Consider the following 23,558-nt stretch of genomic DNA (forward strand, 5'->3'; position numbering starts at 1 on the left):
TGCCAACTCAACACAGTAAACGGGGATGCTTTTTTCCAAAGTTGACAGTACAGCTAAAGTTTCAAAAAATTCAAATTATATATCTGTATATATATATATATTTATATTTATATAAAAAGACCAATAATAGCAGTGTGTTATGCATCAACAGCAGCAACAGCTTTTCCAGGTTCTGCAGTCATCTGAACAAAACTGTAGAGACATCCAGCACACTCCATTAAAAAAAAAAGTAAAAAAACAAAACCCGAGAAAACAGCACAGTTCTGTTACTCTTGTGGTACCTGGCACCATTTTTTTAAAATTAGCTTCTCAATCATCATCTGGAAAGAAAACATTCTGAGCAACATCATTAAAAACAGCTCTGATAAAGCACGGTCACTACTACGTATTATAAAGCAGGTACAAGCTATTTTACATGCACAGAGGTATGATACAGTACTGTCCTACATCTATAATACTAGAGGATACAATTTAAAAGGCATTATTTGAGACTTGATTCTATTTTTCCAGCAGAGGGCCCAAAGGATGGTGTGACACAGCTTTGTAAAGAAACATACTCTAGACAGGATTTCCTTTCACTAGTGGCACAGTTCTAAGGATTCATTCTCTCCATGAATGTCAGCTAAAACCATTATTAAAAAAATGAAATATCCCTAGAACAAAACCGTATAACCACTGGATTCACATGAAGATGACCTTGTGGAGACAAGCTGGACCTCACCTTACCAACAAGCTATCAAATCTATTATGCTTAAACAGTGAGACCGCCAAGGAAGGAGATGCCAAGTAGTGCTTCAAAGCTTCGGACCACAATCAAACACAGCATCCTTTTCAACAGAAACAGAAGCTCATCTGAATATGCTCAAGGATGCTGACATCAACATTTAATCATTTCCTCACTCATCCAGGAAGAAGGAGAGATCAGTTACTACTGTACTTTATTGTGTTCAACCAAATCACCATGTTACAAAAATAGCAAGCTGCCATAATAAAAAATAAGGCTCCTCTATACAGCACCAGATAGCATCATTTTACTTTGAAGCCTAGAAATTGCACACTTGTATATAAACCAACCGAAGATGAGGATTGAGAGTTCATCTTGGTGGATTTTTCCTTTGATGAATATAAAGTGCCCTTCCTTATCTTTTTTGATGACTTTTAATTGAAAATTGATTTTATTTGATATTAGAATGGCTACTCCAGCTTGCTTCTTCTGACCATTTGCTTGGAAAGTTGTTTTCCAGCCTTTCACTCTGAGGTAGTGTCTGTCTTTGTCTCTGAGGTGTGTTTCCTGTAGGTAGCAGAATGCAGGGTCCTCATTGCGTATCCAGTTTGTTAATCTATGTCTTTTTATTGGGGAGTTGAGGCCATTGATGTTGAGAGATATTAAGGAATAGTGATTATTGCTTCCTGTTATATTCATACTTGGATGTGAGGTTATGTTTGTGTGCTTTTCTTCTCTTTGTTTTGTTGCCAAAATGATTAGTTTCTTGCTTCTTCTAGGGTATAGCTTGCCTCCTTATGTTGGGCTTTACCCTTTATTATCCTTTGTAGTGCTGGATTTGTAGAAAGATATTGTGTAAATTTGGTTTTGTCATGGAATATCTTGGTTTCTCCATCTATGTTAATTGAGAGTTTTGCAGGATACAGTAACCTGGGCTGGCATTTCTGTTCTCTTAGGGTCTGTATGACATCTGTCCAGGATCTTCTGGCCTTCATAGTTTCTGGCGAAAAGTCTGGTGTGATTCTGATAGGTCTGCCTTTATATGTTACTTGACCTTTTTCCCTTACTGCTTTTAATATTCTTTCTTTATTTTGTGCATTTGGTGTTTTGACAATTATGTGACGGGAGGTGTTTCTTTTCTGGTCCAATCTATTTGGAGTTCTGTAGGCTTCTTGTATGCCTATGGGTATCTCTTTTTTTAGGTTAGGGAAGTTTTCTTCTATGATTTTGTTGAAGATATTTACTGGTCCTTTGAGCTGGGAGTCTTCACTCTCTTCTATACCTATTATCTTTAGGTTTGATCTTCTCATTGAGTCCTGGATTTCCTGTATGTTTTGGACCAGCAGCTTCCTCTGCTTTACATTATCCTTGACAGTCGAGTCAATATTTCTATGGAATCTTCTGCTCCCGAGATTCTCTCTTCCATCTCTTGTATTCTGTTGGTGAAGCTTGTATCTACAGCTCCTTGTCTTTTCTTTTGATTTTCTATGTCCAGGGTTGTTTCCATGTGTTCTTTCTTGATTGCTTCTATTTCCATTTTTAATTCCTTCAACTGTTTGATTGTGTTTTCCTGGAATTCTTTCAGGGATTTTTGCGATTCCTCTCTGTAGGCTTCTACCTGTTCTCTAAGGGAGTTCTTTATGTCTTTCTTGAAGTCCTCCAGCATCATGATCAAATATGATTTTGAAACTAGGTCTAGCTTTTCTGTTGTGTTTGGATATTCTGTGTTTGCTTTGGTGGGAGAATTGGGCTCCGATGATGCCATGTAGTCTTGGTTTCTGTTGCTTGGGTTCCTGCGCTTGCCTCTCGCCATCAGATTATCTCTAGTGTTACTTTGTTCTGCTATTTCTGACCGTGGCTAGACTGTCCTATAAGCCTGTGTGTCAGGAGTGCTGTAGACCTGTTTTCCTGTTTTCTTTCAGCCAGTTATGGGGACAGAGTGTTCTGCTTTTGGGCGTGTAGTTTTTCCTCTCTACAGGTCTTCAGCTGTTCCTGTGGGCCTGTGTCTTGAGTTCACCAGGCAGGTTTCTTGCAGGGGAAAAGTTGGTCCTACCTGTGTTTCCAAGGCTCAAGTTTGCTCGTGGGGTACTGCCTCAGTCCTCTCCGCGGCGGCAGCAACCGGAAAGATCTGCGCCGCTCTTTCCGGGAGCCTCCGTGCACCAGGGTTCCAGATGACGTTTGGTGTTTTCCTCTGGCGTCTGGATGTGCACAGAGTGCAGTCTCTTCTGGTTTCCCAGGCGTGTCTGCCTCTCTGAAGGTTTAGCTCCTCCTCCCACAGGATTTGGGTGCAGAGAACTGTTTATCCGGTCTGTTTCCTTCAGGTTCCAGCGGTGTCTCAGGCGCAGGGGTCCTGCCGCTCCTTGGTTCTCCCCTACGGGAACCCAGAGGCCTTATACAGTTGCCTCTTGGGCCAGGGATGTGGGCAGGGGTGGGCAGTGTTGGTGGTCTCCTCCGCTCTGCAGCCTCAGGAGTGCCCACCTGATCAGGCGGTGAGGTCTCTCTCTCACGGGGTTTGGGAGCAAAGAGCTGCTGCGGGCCGGGATCCGCGGGTGTGAGACTTCCGGTGTGAAGGTTAATTTTAATTGTTAGCTTGACATGATCTGGAATGAAATGGGAAGAGAGGAAATGAGGAATTTGCTAGATCAGGATATGCCATTGTATGTGTTATTGTTAAGATTAATTGTTGAAAAAAGATTGATACTGAAAACATGAGGCACCAATTTCATTTATGTAATCCTGTACTACCTAATGAAAGAAAACATTGAGTGTTTGAGCAATAAACATCTACTTATTTATAGAAGTCACTCTCTTCTATTGAATGCAAATGTGACTAGCTCTTTTGAGCCCCCAATACTGATGAATTGTACTATGGATATATACTCTAGAATAAACCCTTTTGTGCTAAGCTGTTTATGTCAGGAATTCTATCACAAGAGAAAGAAAGCCGTATACCTGGCAGATTAACTACTTCAAATACAGTGTAAAATTTATCATCTGTGAAACCTCAGCAAGTGATGTTAGGAATGGTAAAGTACACTGAACACTTCCTCCAAATTGATTTATCTTTTTATTCAATGGTTTTTTAAGTCTCACAAAGAAGGAAGGTAGCAGAGCATAAAAAAATTAGTCTCACATATACAATTAAACATTTCATTCAATTGGAATGTTGCGCTCTGAATTTACTCTTGTGGTTATGCATTCAATATAATCAACAATTGGCCTGATGCAATTTAACTTCTATTAGTTTTGGTTGCTAGGACATTAATACTCAGCATCCACCATGGCTCATTGTTTTTTTTGTTTTTTGTTTTTTTTTTTGTTTTTTTTTTTGTCTATGACCGTGAATTTCACTTGGTTATTTAACGTACACTTTTTATTATTAGAACAATAATCCTTTAAGTTAACTTTTACAAGATCAAAAACTCAAGTGACAGAAGATGCTGGCAAGGATGTGGAGAAAGAGTACACTCCTCCTTTGTTGGTAGGATTGCAAGCTGGTACAACCACTCTGGAAATGAGTCTGGTAGTTCCTCAGAAAACTGCACATAGTACTAATTGAGAACCCAGCTATAGCACTCCTGGGCATATACCTAAAATATTTTCCAACATATAACAGGACACATGCTCTACTATGTTCATATGAGCCTTATTTATAATATCCAGAATATGTTAAAAAAAAAAACCAGATGTCCTTTAACAGAGGAATAGATACAGACAGTGCAGTACATTTGCATAATGGAGTACTACTAAACAATAAAAAACAATGGCTACATGAAATTCTGAGGCTAATGGATGTAACTGGAAGATATCATCCTGAGTGAGGTAACCCAGTCACAAAAGAAGACATATGGTGTGGCCTCACTTATCAGTGTATATTAGCTCAAAAGTTCAGAATACACAAGAAAATTCACAGACCATATGACGATCAAGAAGAAGGAAGACCAAAATGTGGCTGCTTCAATCCTTCTTGGAAGGGGAAACAAAATACTCATGGGAAGAAATTCATGGACAAAGAGTGAAGCAGGAACTGAAGGAAAAGCTATTCAGAGATGGTGCCACATGTGGATCTATCCCATATGCAGCTATCTAACCCAGTCACTATTGCTTATGTCAATAAGTGCTTGCTGAGAGAACCCCTGATATGGATGTCTCCTGAGAGTTTCAGCAAGAGTCTTACTGATACAGATGAAGATGCTTACAGCTAACCTTCGGACTGAGCACAAGGACCACAATGGAGGAGTTAGAGAAAGGTCTGAAAGACCTGAAGGGGTTTTCAACCCCATGGGAAGAACAACAATATCAACCAACCAGAGCCCCTGACTCCGAGCTCTCAGGAGTACCAAAGAGTACACCAGATGGGATTCATTTCTCCAGCCACATATATGGCAAATGATGGCATTGTCTGGCATCAATAGGAGGAGAAGCCCTTGGTCCTGTGAAGGCTCATTTCTCCATGTAGTGAAATGCTAGGCTGTTGACATGAGAGTGGGTAGGTGAGTGAGAGTGGGAGTATCTTGATAGAAGCATGGGGAGAGGAATAGAAGATGGGGGGAAATGGGAGAACATTTTCAATATAAATACATAAAATCCAATTCAAAAAGAATAATAACCTAGTATATGCTAGAAAGAAATGGCTAGATTTAAGTTATATGTGGCTTTACATAAATGAAACAAAGAAGTGTCTAAAGGGGTATATTTATCTATACAGAACACATTTATATACACAGAACACACACACAGTAGAAGAGTTACGATTATGATGAAAAACAAATCTATTCAAATGAAGACTGTTGAGGTAATGTAAATAAAACATTTTTTAACCTGCTGAGTCATCTTTTTGGATTTTTGGTAGGGTGAGGGGTAAGAATTCTTGTAGTCCATTGCGGTTTAAAATTTCCTTTGTAGATAATGTAACCTTGAACTTGATTTAAAAATATCCACTCGATGAATGATGAGATTCCCTGCATGTTGTACCCTGCTTCGTTTATGCAGTTTTTGGGACAAAAATCAAGTCTCCATTTCTGCTGGCCACGCACTCTAACAAATTGGCTATATCCCTGGCCCAAAGTAAGTTCTTTGAGTAAATTAGGTATGCCCTTTGACAGCATGAAATTTATTAATACAATGATTAATCTGGTTTGTTTGTACTGAATCCTAGCGCTCTCTCTCTCTCTCTCTCTCTCTCTCTCTCTCGCTCTCTTTCTATCTCTATCTGTATATGTGTGTGTGTGTGTGTGTGTGTGTGTGTGTGTGTGTGTGTGTGTATTTGTGTTTTTGCCTTTAATGTTTGGTTGGTATATTGATGTTGTTATTTTTAATTGGATTTTTATGTATTTATTTATTAATTTCCATTTTTCTTAAATTGGGTATTTCTTATATACATTCCAAATGTTATTCTCTTTACCGGTTTTCTATCTTATTGTTTGCTTTCTGATAGGGTGTTTGCATGGTGAAACTGGCTTCAAATGTGTTCTTTAATCAAAAATAACATTGATTCCTGAGGCTTTTGCTTATATCTACTATGTACTAAACTATAGGGCATCAATACAATGTCAATATCACATTAAGGAACATAGAATGACTTACAGGAATTTAAACTGACGTCTCTCCTCTATTCTTTTCTTAAATTTGGTATATATTTCTCTGAAATGTTCTCTTAGCTATTTCATCCATACAATCAAATCAACAAAGCCACCTCCAACCTGATATTTCTCTTCCACCCTCAAGCATCTTCCTTCAAGTACCTAGAACATACATAAATTCTTTAGAAATATTTCCAGATAAGGGCATGTGAGGAGTTTTCTCTGTGACAGTTATTAAGATGCAAACTTTTGTACAAATAGCCTGATGACCTGAACTTGCAATTCTCAAAAAGAAAGGGCAGAGAAGTGCTTTTAAAAGTGTTTAACACCTTTAGTCATCATAGAAATGTAAATTGAATCAAATTTTAGAATATTTTGTACCAGGCAGAATGTTTATAATGAAGGGCAACAAAAGCTGTGAATATGAATTAAAGGAAACCTTATTTTCTGTGGGATATAATGTAACATGCAAAATGTTAAATATTAAAAAGGTAAAATGTAAAAATATAAAGTGTAAACTGGCAAATGTCAAATATAAAATTTGTAAAATGTAAACTGAGTACAAAACATAGCAACCATTATGTATATGAGTATGGATATCTCCAAAGAAATAGAAAATAGATGAACAGTAAGATCTAGATGTACTCTTCCTGGAAATATATGCAAAGAATTTTTTATCCAGAAACAGAAATACTTCATATTAATATTTATCATTACACTATTCAAAATAGCAGACAGTCATGGGCAGGGCACTTCTGGTTTCTGCCTGTACCCAGAGTCTTCCTGGTTTCGGAGTCTTCTGTGCACAATTTCCATGGGGGAGAGAGCTAGACTCTCAGAAGTGCAGACAATCCTGAGAGCTCAGAGGAGACCACAACTTCTGCTCACATTCCAGGCCAAGAGGAACAAGCCTAGAGCCTTTCGAACAGTCAGGAGGAGGACCCTTACATTTTATGCCTGCACCCAGACCTGGAAGCCAGTCGACAGGAGCATTGACACACCTGAAAGCAGAGGTAAGACCACCACTTCTGGTCCAATGGACCTGCTTGGAGCCCTCTGGACACATGAACAGAAGAAAAATTTGGGACAGGCCCTTTCCAGTTTCTGCCTGCACCTGGAGGTGACTCAGTACCACAGCTCTCTGTACCCAGATACTGCTGGGAGAAATCTGGTCTTCAGGAGTGTTGACAAACAGGTTCACAGGAGGGTCAAGGCCATTGTCAGAGACAACAAGACCAGCTGACAACAGAGACAACCAAATGGTGAGAGTCAAACACAGGAACCTAAACAACAGAAGCCAAGATTACTTGGCATCATCAGGACCCTGTTCTCCCACCAAAGCAAATACTAGATATCCAATCACACCAGAAAAGCAAGATTTGGATTGAAAATCATATCTCATGATGATGATAAAGGGCATTAAGAAGAACATAAATAAGTCCCTTAAAGAAACACAGGAACAACAAAAAAAAAGAAACACAGGAACACAGGTAAACAAGTAGAAGCCTTTAAAGAGGAAACGCAAAAATCCCTTAAAAATTACAGGAAAACACAACCAAACAGGTGAAGGAATTGAACAAAACCATCCAGGATTTAAAGATGGAAATATAAATGGAAAAGGAAAGGGAGACAACCCTGGAGATAGAAAACCTAGGAAAGAGATCAGGAGTCTTAGACACAGGCACGATCAACAGAATACAAGAGATAGAGGAGAGCATCTTTGGGGCAGAGGATACCATCCGAAAAATTAAAACAACCAACAAGAAAATGTAAAAGGAAGAAAGCTGCTAACCAAAAACATCTGGGAAATCCAGAACACATTGAGAAGATCAAACCTAAGGATAATAGGAATAGAATAAAGCATAGATTCCCAATTAAAGGGCCAGTATATACTTTTAAAAACATTATAAAAGAAAATTTCCTTAACCTAAAAAGAGATGCCCATAAGCATGCAGGACTCCTACAGAATTCCAAATAGATTGGATCAGAATAGAAATTCCTCCTGTCACATAATACTGAAAAAACAAAATGCAGAAAACAAACAGAGAATGTTAAAAGCAGTGAGGAAAAAGGTCAAGTAACATAATGGCAGACCTATCAGAATTAAACCTGACTAGAGATTATGAAAGCAGGAAGATCCAGGGCAGATGTCATAGAGACCTGTGAGAACATAAATGCCAGCCCAGGCTACCATATCTTGCAAAACTCTCAATTAACATAGGTGGAAAATCCAAGAAATTCCATGACTAAACCAAATTTACACAGTGTCTTTCCACAAACCCAGCCACAAAAAGGACAATTGATGGAAAACTCCAACACAAGGATGGAAAGTACAGCCTAGAAAAAGCCAGAAAGTAATCTACTTGGAAGAAATCCAAAAGATGAGATCCACACAAACATAATTCCAACAACAAAAATAACAGGAAACTATCACTAATCCTTAATATTTCTTAAAATCAGTGGACTCAACAACCCAATAAAAAGACAGACTAAAAATATGGATATGGAAAGAGGACCCAGAATTTTGCTGCATACAGCAGGAAATAATCAAACTTGGGACAAAAATCAACCAAGTTGAAAAGAAAAAAAAAAACTATACAAAACTCATGAAAACCAGGAGCTTATTTTTTGAGAAAGTTTACAAGATTAATAAACCCATAGACAGACTGACCAGAGGGACAGGTGGAGTATATCCAAATTAACAAAATCAGAAATGAAATGGGAGATATAATAATAGAATCTGAGGAAACACAAAAAAATCATCAGATCCTAGTAAGAAAGCCTGTATTCAACAAAATTGGAAAATCTGGATTAAATGGACAGTTTTCTAGGCAGATACCAGGTACCAATGTTCAATTAGGATCAGATAAAACATCTATACAGTTCCATATCTCCTAAAGAAATAGAAGCAGTTATTAAAAGTCTCTCAACAAAAAACAAAGTAAGATTAAAAAAACCCTCACAAACAGATGGGTTTAGAGCAGAATTCCATAAGACCTTCATAGAAGGTCTAATATAACTACTGTCCAAACACTTTCAAAATTAATAACAGAAAGAATACTACCCAATTCCTTCTATGGAGCCACAATTACATCAAAAACACACAATGACACAACAAAGAAAGAAAACTTTAGACGAATTACTCTTATGAATATTACCACAAAAATATTCAACAAAATTCTTGAAAACACATCAAAATGATCATCATCATGATCAAGGGGGTTTCATTCCCAGGGATCCAAGGATGGTTCAAGATATGGAAATCCATCAATGTAATCCATTTTATAAACAAACTCAAACAAACATCTCATTAGATGATGAGAATGAATTTGACAAAATTCATCACTACTTCATATTAAAAGCCTTTGAACGATTATGAATCCAATGCCCATACCTAAACATAGTAAAAGCAACATTGAGCAAACTAGTATCCAACATCAAACAAAATGAAGAGAAACCTGAAGCAATCCTACTAAAATCAGGGATTAGACAAGGTTGCCCACTCTGTAAGTACCTATTGAATATAAAACCCCAAGTCCTAGCTGGAGCAATCAGAAAACAAAAGGAGCTCAAAGTGATAAGAATTGGAAAGGAAGAAGTCAAAATATCACTATTTTTAGAGTATAAGATAGAATACTTAATAACCCCAAAAGTTCCACCAGAGAAATTCTTTTTTTGGGGGGGTGTCTTTTTTTTTTGGAGCTGGGGACCGAACCCAGGGCCTTGCGCTTCCTAGGCAAGCACTCTACCACTGAGCTAAATCCCCAACCCACACCAGAGAAATTCTAAGCCTGATAAACAACTACAGTAAAGTGGCTAGATATAAAATTAACTCAAACTTATCAATAACCCTCCTCTACTCAAAGGATAAACAGGCTGAGATAGAAATTAGGGATAAAACACATTTCACAATAGTGCCAAATAACATAAAATAACTCAGTGTGAATATAACCAAGCAAGTGAAAGACTTGTATGACAACGACTTTGGGTCTCTGAAGAAAGAAACTGAAGAAGATCTCAGAAGATGGAAAGATCTACCGTGCTCATGGAATGGCAGGATTAATATAGTAAAAATGTTCATTTTCCCAAAAGCAATCTATGGATTCAATACAATCACTTCAAAATTAATACTCAATTCTTTGTAGAATTAGAAAGAACAATTTGTAATAAAATAAATTCTGGGGGAATTACCATCCCTGACTGCAAGCAGTATTACAGAGTAATAGTGATAAAAATTGTATGACATTGGTACAGAAACAGGAAGAAAGATCAGTGGAATAGAATTGAACACCCAGGAATGAATCCACACACCCATGGTCACTGATCTTTGACAAATGAGCAAAACCGTGCAGTGGAAAAAAAGATAGCATTTTCAACATATGGTGCTGATTCAACTGGAGGTCAACATGTAGTAGAATGCAAATTGACCCAGTCTTATTAACTTGTACAAAGCCTAAGTCCAAGTGGATCCACATAAAAACAAAATAAACTCAAACTAATAGAAGAAAAAGTGAGAAAGAGTCTTGATTGCTTGGGCACTGGGAGAAACTTCCTGAACAAAACACCAATAGCTTATACTCTAACATCAACAGTCAAGAAATGGAACCTCATAAAACTGCAATGCTTCCGTAAGTCAAAGTACACTCTCATTAAGATAAAATGGCAACCAACAGGTTGGGAAAAGATCTTTACCAATAAATAATACATCTGACAGATGGCTAATATCCAAAAAGAAGTTAGACTCCAGAGAGTCAAACAACCCTTTTAAAAATGTGATACAGAGCTAAACAAAGAATTCTCAGTGGAAGAATATTGCGTGGCTCAGAAGTAACTAAAGAAATGTTCAACACCCTCAGTCCTCAGGGAAATGCAAATCAAAAGTGACCCTGAGATTCCACCTTCCACCAGTCACAATGGTTAGGATCAAAACCTCTGGTGACAATAGATGATGGCAGGATGTAGAAAACGTGGAACACTCCTTCCTCCATTGTTGGTGAGATTGCAAACTGATACAACCACTCTAGAAATCAGTTTGGATTTTCCTCAGAAAATTGGACATTGTACTAACCGGGGACCAGACTATAAGTCTCCTGGGCATATACCCAAATGATGCTCTATCATACAACAAGGACTAATGCTCCACTATATTCATAGCAACCTTATTTATAATAGCTAGAAGCTGGAAAGAATCCAGATGTCCTTCAACAGAGGAATTGATACAGAAAATGTGGTACATCTACACAATGGAGTACTATTTAGTTATCAAAAACAGTGTCTTCATGAAATTCATAGGCAAATGGAATGAACTAGAAAATATCATCCTAACTGAGGTAAACCAATCACAAAAAACACTCAAGGTATGTACTCACTGATAAGTGGATTTTAGCCCAATTGCTCAAATTACCCAAGATACAATCCACAGACCACATGAAGTTCAAGAAGAAGGGAGATCAAAGTGCACATGCCTCAGTCCTTCTTAAAAGGGGGAGTAAAAATAATCATAGAAGGAGATAGGGAGACAAAGGTTGGAGCAGAGACTGAAGCAATGGCCATTCAGAGCCTGCCCCAACTGGGGATCTGCTCCATATACAAACAGCCACCAAACCCTGACAATTTTGCTGATGCCAAGGAGTGCATACTGACAGGATCATGATATAGTTGTCTCCTGAGATGCTCTGCCAGTGCATGACAAATACAGAGGCAAATGCTACCAGCTAATGATTGAACTGAGAATGGTGTCCTCATTGGAGGAGTTAGAGAAAGGATTTAAAGAGCTGAAGAGGTTTGCAACTCCATAAGAACAACAATACAAATAAACCAGAGCTCCCAGGGATTATACCACCATCCAAAATATACACATGGAAGGACATGTTGCACTAGCTGCTCTAACCCGAATATGCGTGCGTGAAGAAAATACAACTCAATTAATATGAGTACAAGCTAGCGCCTAGATTGGGCAGTTCTACCACTACACTATCCTATTCCCTAGCTCTGACATCCCTCATCACTTGTGATTTTTCCATGCTATTTCTTCAGCTCCCTCTTCCTTCTTCTCCTCTGAGGTCTTCTCTCTCCTCTGACCCTCCAAATTCCTTCGCTCTGCCCAAATCGTGGGCTCTTGCCTTTATTTTACAAACTAAATGGGAGAAGGTTCTGATAAGGTCACCTGAGTCCTGAGTAGGTGACTAGGAAGCCTTACTTGGGGCAGCAGAATTAGAATCAAAATACAGAAACTGCAGGGCAAACCACAACACATACTCATGGCTCCAGGTCCATAAGTAGCAGAAGATGGCCTTTGGGGGCACCAATGGGAGGAGAAACCATTGTTCGGGCCAAGGCTGAACACTCCAGTGTAAAGGAATGTTTAGGAGGGGAAGTGGTGTGTGGTGGTGGAGAACACCCACATATAAGAAGGGGATAGAGGATCACATAGGGTGTGTTTGGACAGGAAACTGGAAAGGGGGTTAATATTTGAAATGTAAATTTAAAAAAAATCCAATAACAGAATGAAAATAAAAACAATTCAAATTCCTTCAACAGATACACAGTGTAGAAAGTGTGGTAAACAGAGGAGGGGAATATTGAGCCATTTAGAAAAATAAAATTGAGGGAAAATAAACAGATCTGGAAAGAAATATTTAAGGTAATGCATACTGAGAAAATATCTACAGTTAAGGAAACCCTACAATGTTTAACCATAGAGCAAGCAAAGAAGATACTGAAGCCATGTCATTTAGTCAATCTACTTTCCAATGTTGCTGAGGCCAATGGGTTGCTGATACCGAGGTGTATTATAGAAACTTTGGACTTCCCAAACCAACATTACACAGCACGCTCACCAATGAAATACTTAAAGAATACTTCAAGTGATTCTTGTTTCCTACTGTCATCGATGGCATTCTAGAAGTGATGACCAGGCACAAGATTATCTCTAGCATTTCTGATTATATAAATCACCTTCAATATAAACATCGGAGAATGAAATATCTTGCACTCAGTTTCCAACATCTCCACATGGTTTCCCCCAAAATTTAATAAAACTCCTCTCAAATATCAATTGATTGCTCATTTTAATATTGTACTAATATATTTGTACAGGTACTTGTACGTGTGAGTGTGCATGCACAAGCACACATGTTTTTGTTGTGGTTTTCATGTGTATATCACATGTCTAATATATGGAAGTCACAGCACAATCTTCTAATCTGAGGTGTCACCTTTCATCATTAAGTGAATTCTAGAGACCTCATCTCTCTTCTTATTCTTGAAAGAACCTTAATTGATACACTGTTTCCCCCCTTTGTGAAGTGACAAAGTTTCATGTAGTGGAAGCCAACTTTAAGTAAGTGGTATAGGTAATAATTATTTTGAACTTACTTTCCAATTACTTTGAACACAGGCATGCACTAACACCGCTTGCCCTCTGTGGGTTCCATTATGAATAGTTTACAGTGTTCATTAATCAGTTATCCATGGTAAGAACTTCCTGAACTTGTCACTATACTAGGATTGAAGCAATGGAAAATATTATTGATATTCCTTCTAGATATCACCCTACCACTGAGGAAATCTCCATGAAGGATTCAAAAGGAAAGTGGGTTTTAAATGTATTTGATGCCTATGTGTCTCTTCTGTGTGTGTATTCTCATATGAATGCAGAGTCTGTGAAGTAATAGGAGGGATTGAGATAGTCTCAAGCTGAAATTATAAGAGTCCATGAGCCAAAAAGGTGGATGCTGAGAATATATCCCGAGTCCTCTGAAATAAGAGCAGGTGCTCTTAAACACTGGGCCATCTCTCTGTGTAATGTAAACAAAGATAGTTTTACATTTCTGTTGTACAATGGAAGATCACTAGAAGAGGAGTGGCTGATAAAGTATGCAGTGTTTACGCACAAGTCTGTACATACACAGCACTCTGCAGCAACATATTCAAACTTAAATTTATAATAATGATCTTTATAATAAATGAGATTTCCAGTAATCCTGGTCATTTATTGTGCTGTTTTGGTAGCCACAGTAATGATTTTAGTATTTCTGATCTCAATGGACAGCAAGATTTAGTTGGTGTGAAATCAGACACAAACTCACAGCAATCCAGAACTTTAAATACTAGTAACAATTTGTAAATACTAAACAACATGCTGCATACCAAACAAACAACTAACAGGGGGTAACTAGTATACAATAGACATAGACCTTTGAATGTTGAGCACACTGGTACTACCCTCTAATTCCAGCACTTACAGCTTAGTACAGAAGGGTCATAAACTTGATGTTATAATCAGCTACAAAGTGAGTTTATGGCCAGTGTAGGCTTCAAGATACCCTGTCTAATAAAATATTAATAAATTACATTGGATAAAAATAAATCTTTGGGACTGTGAGATGAATAAAAACAACTGCAAAACACACACATAACCCATATATGTACACTTTGTTCACACACTGCATGCCTCTACAGTACCACACAGTCAAACATACTTATATTCACCCAACACACATTTACACAATACACTCTTTTTCACACATCACACACATGCATTTACATGTAAATAGACCAATTTTTGGAGCTTCAGTCTGTTCCTGAGTATTGTCATGCTAATTTCTGTACCCCACTGTCTGTTTGCCTCAAGATGGTTGAATTCTCTTGTGTATGTGAACTTTTGTTGTTCAGTTCTTGGTCCTTAATTTAAAACTTTTGTTCGGATAAAAATGCCTACAACCTGTGCCTGGGCAGAAGGTATGTGGGTTTGTTTCAGATCCCAGACATGGGATCTAAGGTAGAGACAAGAAGGGAGAGGAGAGAAAGAAAAGGAAAGAAGAAAATGCCACGGTGTCGGTGGGACAAAATAGCACAGAGGATTGATATCTCCCATTTCTAGTGCTTTTTAGAGCTTATTATAAATATAAGGGATTCATGTCTTTAATTTTGGAAATAAATTATCAAATGTGGGGTAGAGACCCTCAAATAATATTTATCACAGTATTTTTGGTAACCAACATGAGGTAAGAACTTACTTTTATCCCAAATTGAGAATTCAGCTTCCCAGATAAAAGGAATGCTATTCCATTAAGATAGACACCAGGATGGTGGCTAAGGAAGTTATAGGGACAAATGGGTCCTGAGCAATGCTAGTTTTTCCTCAAACAGTTCATGGTTCAGAACAAGGGTCAGAATGAATGCTAATTTGGCACATTTGATTCCAAGGGGTCAGTTCATGAGCTAAGGTACCATTTCACCCTCAAGCCAACCTCACATCAAGGCTTGCTGTATATCTGCCCAGGGCTAGGACACCTGGCTCCAGAGCTGACCAAGTACAAGACCAGCAACCTGACAAATTCCCACAGCTAACATTTATAAAGTTAACATAAAGAAATATATCACACTTATTTGATCAGGCAACAAAGTCACCATAAAATGTGGAGCTCCCTTAGGAAGACTAATGGCAGCTAAGGAAAGCTAACCTAAAATACAAGGTCAAGTTGTTCTGTGCAAACAGCCTCCTTAGACATGGGACTCCCATGGGAGAACTGACAATGGTTCAGCCTAGCACATGATACATAACCCAGGATGAAACCTCTGAGCAAATACAATTTATTGAAGATATGCTTGGACACTAAAATAGAAATGAGAAATAAAATAGAATGCAAAAATATATTAAATTAAGAGAGAAAAAGAAGGCTAATTACACAAATTTAGTAATCTTTGGAGAAGGAAGAAAGAGATAAAAATTGATATAAATGTTTTCAATGTTCAACAGATACTAAATAAATAACTCATGCTTTTGATTCTAATATTTGGGAGACAAAACAGAGACAGATAATTTCCTTGCCATTTCAAGACCAGCCTGAACTATGGAGCAAATCAAAATCAGCCTGGACTATACAAATAAACTCTGTCTCAATAAATAATAATAGATATATCATTTTAGAAGAGGCTACTTGGATTCTATAAAAACTTGTTTTGATTTATCAAAATAAATATAGTTATAGGTTCAATGGTGATGGTGCCAATATAATACTCTTTGAGAGAAGTCAAAATGGAGATAACCTGGATTAAAAAGCAGAGCTGCTAGATTGGACCACTCCATTCTTATACAAACTTCACACAGGCCTGACACACCTGAGAGTAGAGGTTAGACCAACTCTTCTGTTCCAAGAAACCAGCCTGGAGCCCCCAGGACAAACAAATTCAGGCGTACCCTGTGACAGGACCCTTCCAGTTTTTGCCTGCACCCAGAGCTGACCAGGTCCTACAGTTCTCTGTTCCCAAATCCCATGGGGAATAGAGTTGGACTCTCAAAAGTGTGAACAATTCTGAGAGTACAGGGTAGACATCCCCTTCTGCTCACATACCTGGCCCAAGAAAAACCTGGCTAATACCCTCTGGACATAGGAACCTAGGAGTAATAAGGGAGAATATCTTTCCAGTCTCTGCTGTGCCTAGAGCTGAAATCCAGTCACCAGGAGTGCTGAAACACTTGAAAGCAGGGGTAAAAGCAACTCTTCTGAAATGTAAATAAAAAAATATCCAATAAAAAAGAAGAAATGCCTGAATGGACAGGGAAAACCCCCAAAAGCACAATTATACATAAAGAACTATATATTACTAAAGATTGCTTACATTTGGAGAAATAGTCCAGGTAAGAACACAATAGTTGGCTATCTAACATCAAATGGTGTGCCCAGAAAAGAAAGTTCAACAGCATTATACAGACTGTGGTGGTTTGACTGAGAACAGTTCCTATAGATTCATATATTTAAATGCTTAACCACAAGAGAGTAAAACTGTATCAGAAGGACAGGCAATTGCAGCCTTGTTGGAGACTATTTGGCTTTTTTGAAAGAGGTATGTCACTAAGAGTGTGCATTGGAGATTGAAAAGCCCATGCTTGAGTCTGTCTCTTTATCTTTCTATCTGTCTATCTCTCTTCTTGCTACTTGTATATCAGGAAATAACTCATCTATTTCTCTGGTACCATCTCTGCCTGCTTGCTAGCATTCTTTCTGCCATAATGATGATGAACTATCTTCTGGAAGCTGCAAGGGAGCACCGAAAAATGATGGTAAACATTTTCTTTTATGAGACTTGCTTTTGTTAAAGTGTTTCTTCATAGAAACAGTAGCTTCACAGACCAGTATCTAAGACATGAGTTGTTAATGGGAACTGAGATATTGCGGTGATAACCTGCATGGTAATGTTATAATAGGACTAGTTCTTTGGACCATGAAAATGTATGATCCTGCTCCTAGAATCATTCCAGGTGTGGCTGCTTTGTCACACATGCATCACTAGTGGGCAGAAAGAGGCTATGTTTATACTGAATGTTCTGACTTATGAACAACTGAGGGATGGGCCTGACATTTCCAGTGAGACTGAGATGACCACCAGTCCAGCACCAAGGAGATTGGAAAGGGAGTTAGCCTGAGATGACTATGCAGGCTGTGCAGACTCCAGGGGCTCCCAGGATAAGAAGCAATCCAGAGACTAGAAGAATGCCAACTTAGACTGAGTGACCTAAGAAGGGGTAAGCCTTACCCAAACAGTTCTCACATGGGGCCACTTATATGGACCAGGTGAGGAATGAGTCCAATGTGATCACAATACTGGCACCATGGGTCTTGAACAGGGAACTTGAGACACCTACCAATTGGGTGTCATATCGGCCTGGTGATGTGCAGACCATTCCTGATACCACCCCTGCCTGGCATTATAATGCACTAGCAAGGCATAGGACTCCTCAGACCCCTTCCAAGATAACCTCAGATACTGTGAGTCCCAGGAGCCTCCAAGAGTAACAAGGAAGTGGGGAAAAAAAGAGAAAGAGAAACCAAACAATGAGGGTATGATGAAAAGAGGCAGAACTGGAGACTTGAGGATAGTGAGGAACAGACTGATGTAAATAGTTGGTGATGCCACTTCAGACAATGGTGGAGTCCTGGCCTGTTCCTCTGAGAGCCAGATCATGGTCCATGGCCCTGAAGCAGCAAGGGTCTGTTGCCAACAAAGGCCGGATAGACATGTTGAAGTTTGAACACTGAGTAAGCCAGTCCTAAGGGCAGTGAGTTTCAGAGAGTCAGCCCTGCATCTCATGTGCTGGGCAGTGTCATGGACAAAGGAGAAATACTCTCCTCCCTTCACTCATACCTCATGATCTATGTCAGGCAAGACACCTTGCCCCAGAATCATGAGATTGGAAAAATTTGTCATGTCCACTACTAGCTAGAACACTGAAGAGATTAGGGCCTGTACTCTGCCTGGGCAGCACAGTAGAGTTGTCCCTGGTGGTGGAATTGCTGGTGAGCTGACTCTGAGTCAATGAAAGTGGAAGAGCCAGCTGGTTGACCATCTCAGAAACTTCTCGGCCCCAATTCAGGGCTTTGAATTAACCCATCCCAACCTCTACACCATTGATGAACTGCTGGAATGCATGAAGGGGTCTGTCTTAAACAGATCCAAAATAACAGTGTCTCCATGACACAGGGCAGCAAGAAGATATCTGATAGGAGTCCCAGTGAGGTTCCAGCATTTGGGAAGTAGCAGAATAATGTATCAAAAGGCAGAGGCCCCATAACATATCAATGCAAACACAAGAGGTTTATTTTCTGGCACTTCAGTGTCAACCCTCAATCAGGATTGCCTTATGGCAAGTGACTAGAAGATGACTCTGAATGCCTATAACAAGCAGTTTTTATACATTTTAGGGGTACAGGTTATATTAGCATGGTAACAGTTTATACTTTTTGCCTAAGCATATTGACCTATAAATCTATTGGCTAGCAAGCATCAGTCAATAAATTCTGTGAATTTTTGACTCAATAATGTTTCCATGGGTGGAGAATGGAACTTGGTCTAGCCTAAATCAGAGGCAGGAAGCTGAATCCTAGCCTATTGTTACCATGGGGCAGGTGTAAGGATCCTTTAACTATGAGGGAGGAAGAGATGAGTGTAATTGGGATGCATGATGTGACATATATAGAGAACAATGAAAACTTAGACAAATGAAAAATAAAGACAAAATGAAGAGGCCCATACATTTAAGATCTTGAAAAAAATGATATTAATTCTTAAGTGGAACAATAATGGACCATTCTAATAAAGGTATAATGCTAAGAATAACTTGGATGAGAATCTATTCTTGAATATTGCTCGGTCATGTAAAAGGGGACTACATAACAGGTTTCCTGCCCTTAGAACAGAGCCAGCAGGGCATAGACCTCCACAAATATTGAAGGTTGCTGTGGGAGTAAGGTGTGTATGTGTGTGTGTGTGTGTGTGTGTGTGTGTGTGTTCATGTTTTTCTTCTGAGGAATACCAAAATTAATGACTCTCATGATAAGTTGAGAAAGTACAAGTCCAGGAGGCAGGAAATGTCTCATGTCTCAGTAAAAATGGTACTACTTTGTGACCTTCAGAACACCTCTTAAGGTGGCAGGAAAGAACACTGAAAACATCGTCAAAATTGTTTAATTTCTCAACTACGTAAAATTTAATGATGCAATATGAATTATATAAGGAGCTTCACAGATTTAAAGGGACAGAGGCAGCTGCACTATGAGCCAGCTTCTCCGAAAATATTAAGGAAGGAGATACAGAGATATCCAGAATAGTAATCACAGGGCAAGACCCCACCCAGTTAAGTTTTGTTTGTTTATTCTTACAAAGGCACAGAGATTCCTCAGTTCAAGATCATTCTGATACAGAGGAAGTTTAGGTCCAGGCCCAGGTATGATAAGAATGGTAATTTCAGGGCAGGATCCCACCCACCTACATTATCCTCTACAAAGGCTGGCAGATCTTGGAAATTAATTTTGCAACATTAAAAAAATATGTACTTGCTGTCCTCCTAAGAATAAAGTGGGCTGGGGTCATAGAATGTCCACTCCTGGAATTTCAAAGCATTAAATCTTTTACCTAGTTATCAGTATTCACTCTTATGTAGTGGAAATTAACAAACCGACAAACAGGAGTACAAAAGGTATAGTTTGAGGAGAAAGGGAGCACCAGATAACATAATGTTAAAGCCAAATCTTGTACTACAGAATATACAAAGTTTAAAGACAGGCCTGATGCTAAATGAAAAAAGGGGTTTCTAGCATCAGGTCATGACCCCACATAGGTAATCCTGCAACCTGTGAAAGGAACAAGGATGAGGTCCTAGGCTGTAGTGGCTATTGCAGGTTGTCAACTTGACTATATCTGGAATGAACTACAATCCAGAACTGAAAGGGTCACCTGTGTTCCATATCTTGAGGCTCGGAGATACAAGTCTCTGACCTAGATCTTGGCATGGAGATCTTCAGGCATAGTGGCTATGAATACCAGGAGACTAAGGCAAGGTGATCTGTGAGTTCAAAGCATGGAACAAAGCAAGTCCCAGATCCAGGAATGGTGGTACATACCTTTATTCTGGACCACACCTTCTGCTGGAGACCTACATAATGACATTGGAAGAAGGAAAATTCGCCTTTCTTGCCTGCTTAAACTTACTTGCTAGCACATTTATTGGATCTACTACCCTTGTGGCACTGAGCAACCACTAGATCCTTGGACTTTGCATTCATAACTGGTCATTGTTTGGGAGTTGCGTTCACAGTTGATCAGTGTTGGAGTTGGACTATGTACTGTAAGTCATGGTAACAAATTTCCATACTATATAAAGACTATTCATAAATTCTTTGACTCCAGAGAACCCTGACTAATACAGAAGCCTAAACATCAGCAGAAATTGTATCCAAATGTAATTCAAACAAAGGGTCATACTGTAGCCCATGCAAGCAGAAAACTTGGCAGGTTCTGCCATGTCTATCTCATTATAATCAAGAAAGATACAGGAGAAAGTTTACAGAAGCTTCCATTTTGTTGAAGTTCTGGTTCCTGTGATAGTCTATCTTCTATCTTGTTATACTGCCTCAGAAACTTAAGATGTATAGTCTCCTTTGCTTTGAATTTTATCCATGGTTTCCATGGCTTCCTAGAGGTCACTTGCACGATTCTGAGGATCTTGTGCTTATTAATTTCACATACTTTGCTATACTCCTTTGCTATAGTGGTGGAACTAGTCAGTGTAACACTTAATCAACTCTACACACACTTTCACTCACTGGCTCACTCTGAATCTTCTCTCTTTAACTCCTCATACACCATCTTCTGGGGCTATCTCCTAGTTTTTCTCTGTAAACAAATCATCTGTTTATAGCTCTATAATGATTATTTATCTGAAAGTCTTTCCAGGTGATGCATGACAGCAATTTCATGCTCCATTGCAGCAGATTAATGTAAAACACCATTCCCCCAATCCCAACTAAATGACTAGCAAAGACCCTATTCAACAGACACAGAACTATACCTCTGGAAAATCCTGCTCAGCTCCACAGACCACTTGAAGCCCAAGAAGAGTACAACTAAAGTGCAGATGCTTCAGTCCTTCTTAAAAGAGGGAACAAAAATATTCATAGGAGGCGATTTGGTGACAAAGTTTGGAGCAGAGACTGCCATTCAGAGCCTGCCCCACCTGGGGATCCAGGCTATATATATATATATATATATATATATATATATATATATATATATATACAGCCACGAAAACTACAATAATATTGATGAAGCCAAGAAGTCCATGCTGGCAGGAGCCTGCTAAAGCTGTCTCCTGTGAGGCTCAGCCAAAGCATGTCAAATACAGAAGGAAATGCTAGCAGCAAACCATTGAACTGAAAAAGGGGTCCCTGCTGGAGCAGTTAGAGGAAGGAGTGGGGGAGCTGAAATGGCTCGCAACCCCATAAGTACAATACCAACAACCAGAGCTCCCAGGGACTAAACCACTACCCAACGACTCCACATGGATAGACCAATGTGGCTCCAGGTGCATATGTAGCAGAGGGTGGCCTTGTTGGGCTCCAATGGAAGAGGCAGCCCTTGCTGCTGCCAATTCTGGAACCCCAGTGCATGGAAATGTTGGGAGGAAGTTAGGGGGAGTGTTTGGAGAGGGGAAACACCCTTATAGAAGTGAAGAGGTATTGAATAGGCAGATTATGTATGGGAAAACAGGAAAGGGAATAATATTTGAAATGGAAATAAAAAATATACAACCAGTCAATCAATAAATAAATAAGAAAATATTTTGGCTATATACTAAGAAAAAAATCATTTGCCTTGAACTTCTAATTAATATATTATAATGAAAAACTCTTGAATTTATTATCAGCATTCCTCCTTAACTATCATTTTGTGTAGCAATTTATCTCTGAGATAATTTTCTAAAAAATATTTTTGTCTAAGGAAGTAAAAAGGACCAGAGAAAAGAAAGATGTTGGTTGAATGGATTGGCTTGGGGAGCTTTGACCCATCCATCCCTCCATCCACCTATTCATTTATTCAGCCATATGTCATCCACCTCTCCATCCTTCTATCCTTCAATTTGTCCATTTAAATGTGTATATGTGTTTGTCTATACATTTGTGTGTAGCTATACATATACATGTATGCACACATTAATACTTGGGAAGTTGATTGTAAATGTCTGGCCCAGCTAGAATGTGGGTATATGAAAGTTTGAGTGTATATGTGTCCGTTCATATTTGCTATATAAATCATCTTTATTCATTTCCCTTCCTTCCTATCTGGTTCACAAAGAGTTAAACAACTTAGCTAGAGAGGCTTCTGGCTGATTCACTAGAGAAAGTGACCAGCAATCCTATCCCTTAACACGCCCCTGCTAAACCATATGTTTTAATTGCCAGATATTAGCATTTACTAAAGCACAAATAATAAAGAGGTAAGTTCTTAACACAGACCAGGAAGAGTTAAATTTCTCTAGCACCTTTTTTAAACTTAAAAAGTTAAATAAAGCACAGCGGAGAGAGTTATAATGCTTAGTAAAGCAAAGAGTTAAAGAAAAAGAAACCAGGTATTTTTTTTTACCATATAATGCACAAGGAAGTTTTCAGATTATTTTAAAAATTATCACCAAGTATTCAGTACAGTGAGAGAGGAAGAAGGTCAGAGACCATTAGTCTTAAAGGCAATATCCAATTCTGTATCCCATTTTCAGCTCATTCTAGGCTGGGCAGGCTCCCAGCTATTTGTCTTTCTGAACATGTGCCATCTCACTCAAAATGATTGTTTCTAGCTCTATCTATTTGCATGTTAATTTCAATTTTCTTGACATCCAAATTATATTCTTATGTGTAAATCTACCTTTATATTCATTCATTCATTATTACCACATTGTGGACTATGTGAGCTACCAA

At 38.7% G+C, this 23,558-nt stretch overlaps 1 protein-coding gene and 1 pseudogene across 1 annotated transcript in view; one reads left to right on the forward strand and one right to left on the reverse strand.

The window, feature by feature from the left end:
• Positions 1–2,703: 2,703 nt before the first annotated feature.
• The window catches only part of LOC148007247 (uncharacterized), a 42,777-nt gene continuing 21,922 nt past the window's right edge, over positions 2,704–23,558 (reverse strand). Inside the window, exon 3 of the mRNA XM_087606686.1 lies at positions 2,704–3,324. Within this exon, the coding sequence (XP_087462812.1) occupies positions 2,984–3,324 (341 nt within the window). The 3' untranslated portion in view covers positions 2,704–2,983. The remainder of the gene's footprint in view (positions 3,325–23,558) is intronic.
• On the forward strand, positions 17,551–17,674 carry LOC120100453 (small nucleolar RNA SNORA17; annotated as a pseudogene).

Source organism: Rattus norvegicus, chromosome 1 (genome assembly GCF_021556685.1).
Source record: "Rattus norvegicus strain SHRSP/BbbUtx chromosome 1, alternate assembly SHRSP_T2T, whole genome shotgun sequence".
Classification (NCBI taxonomy): domain Eukaryota; kingdom Metazoa; phylum Chordata; class Mammalia; order Rodentia; family Muridae; genus Rattus; species Rattus norvegicus.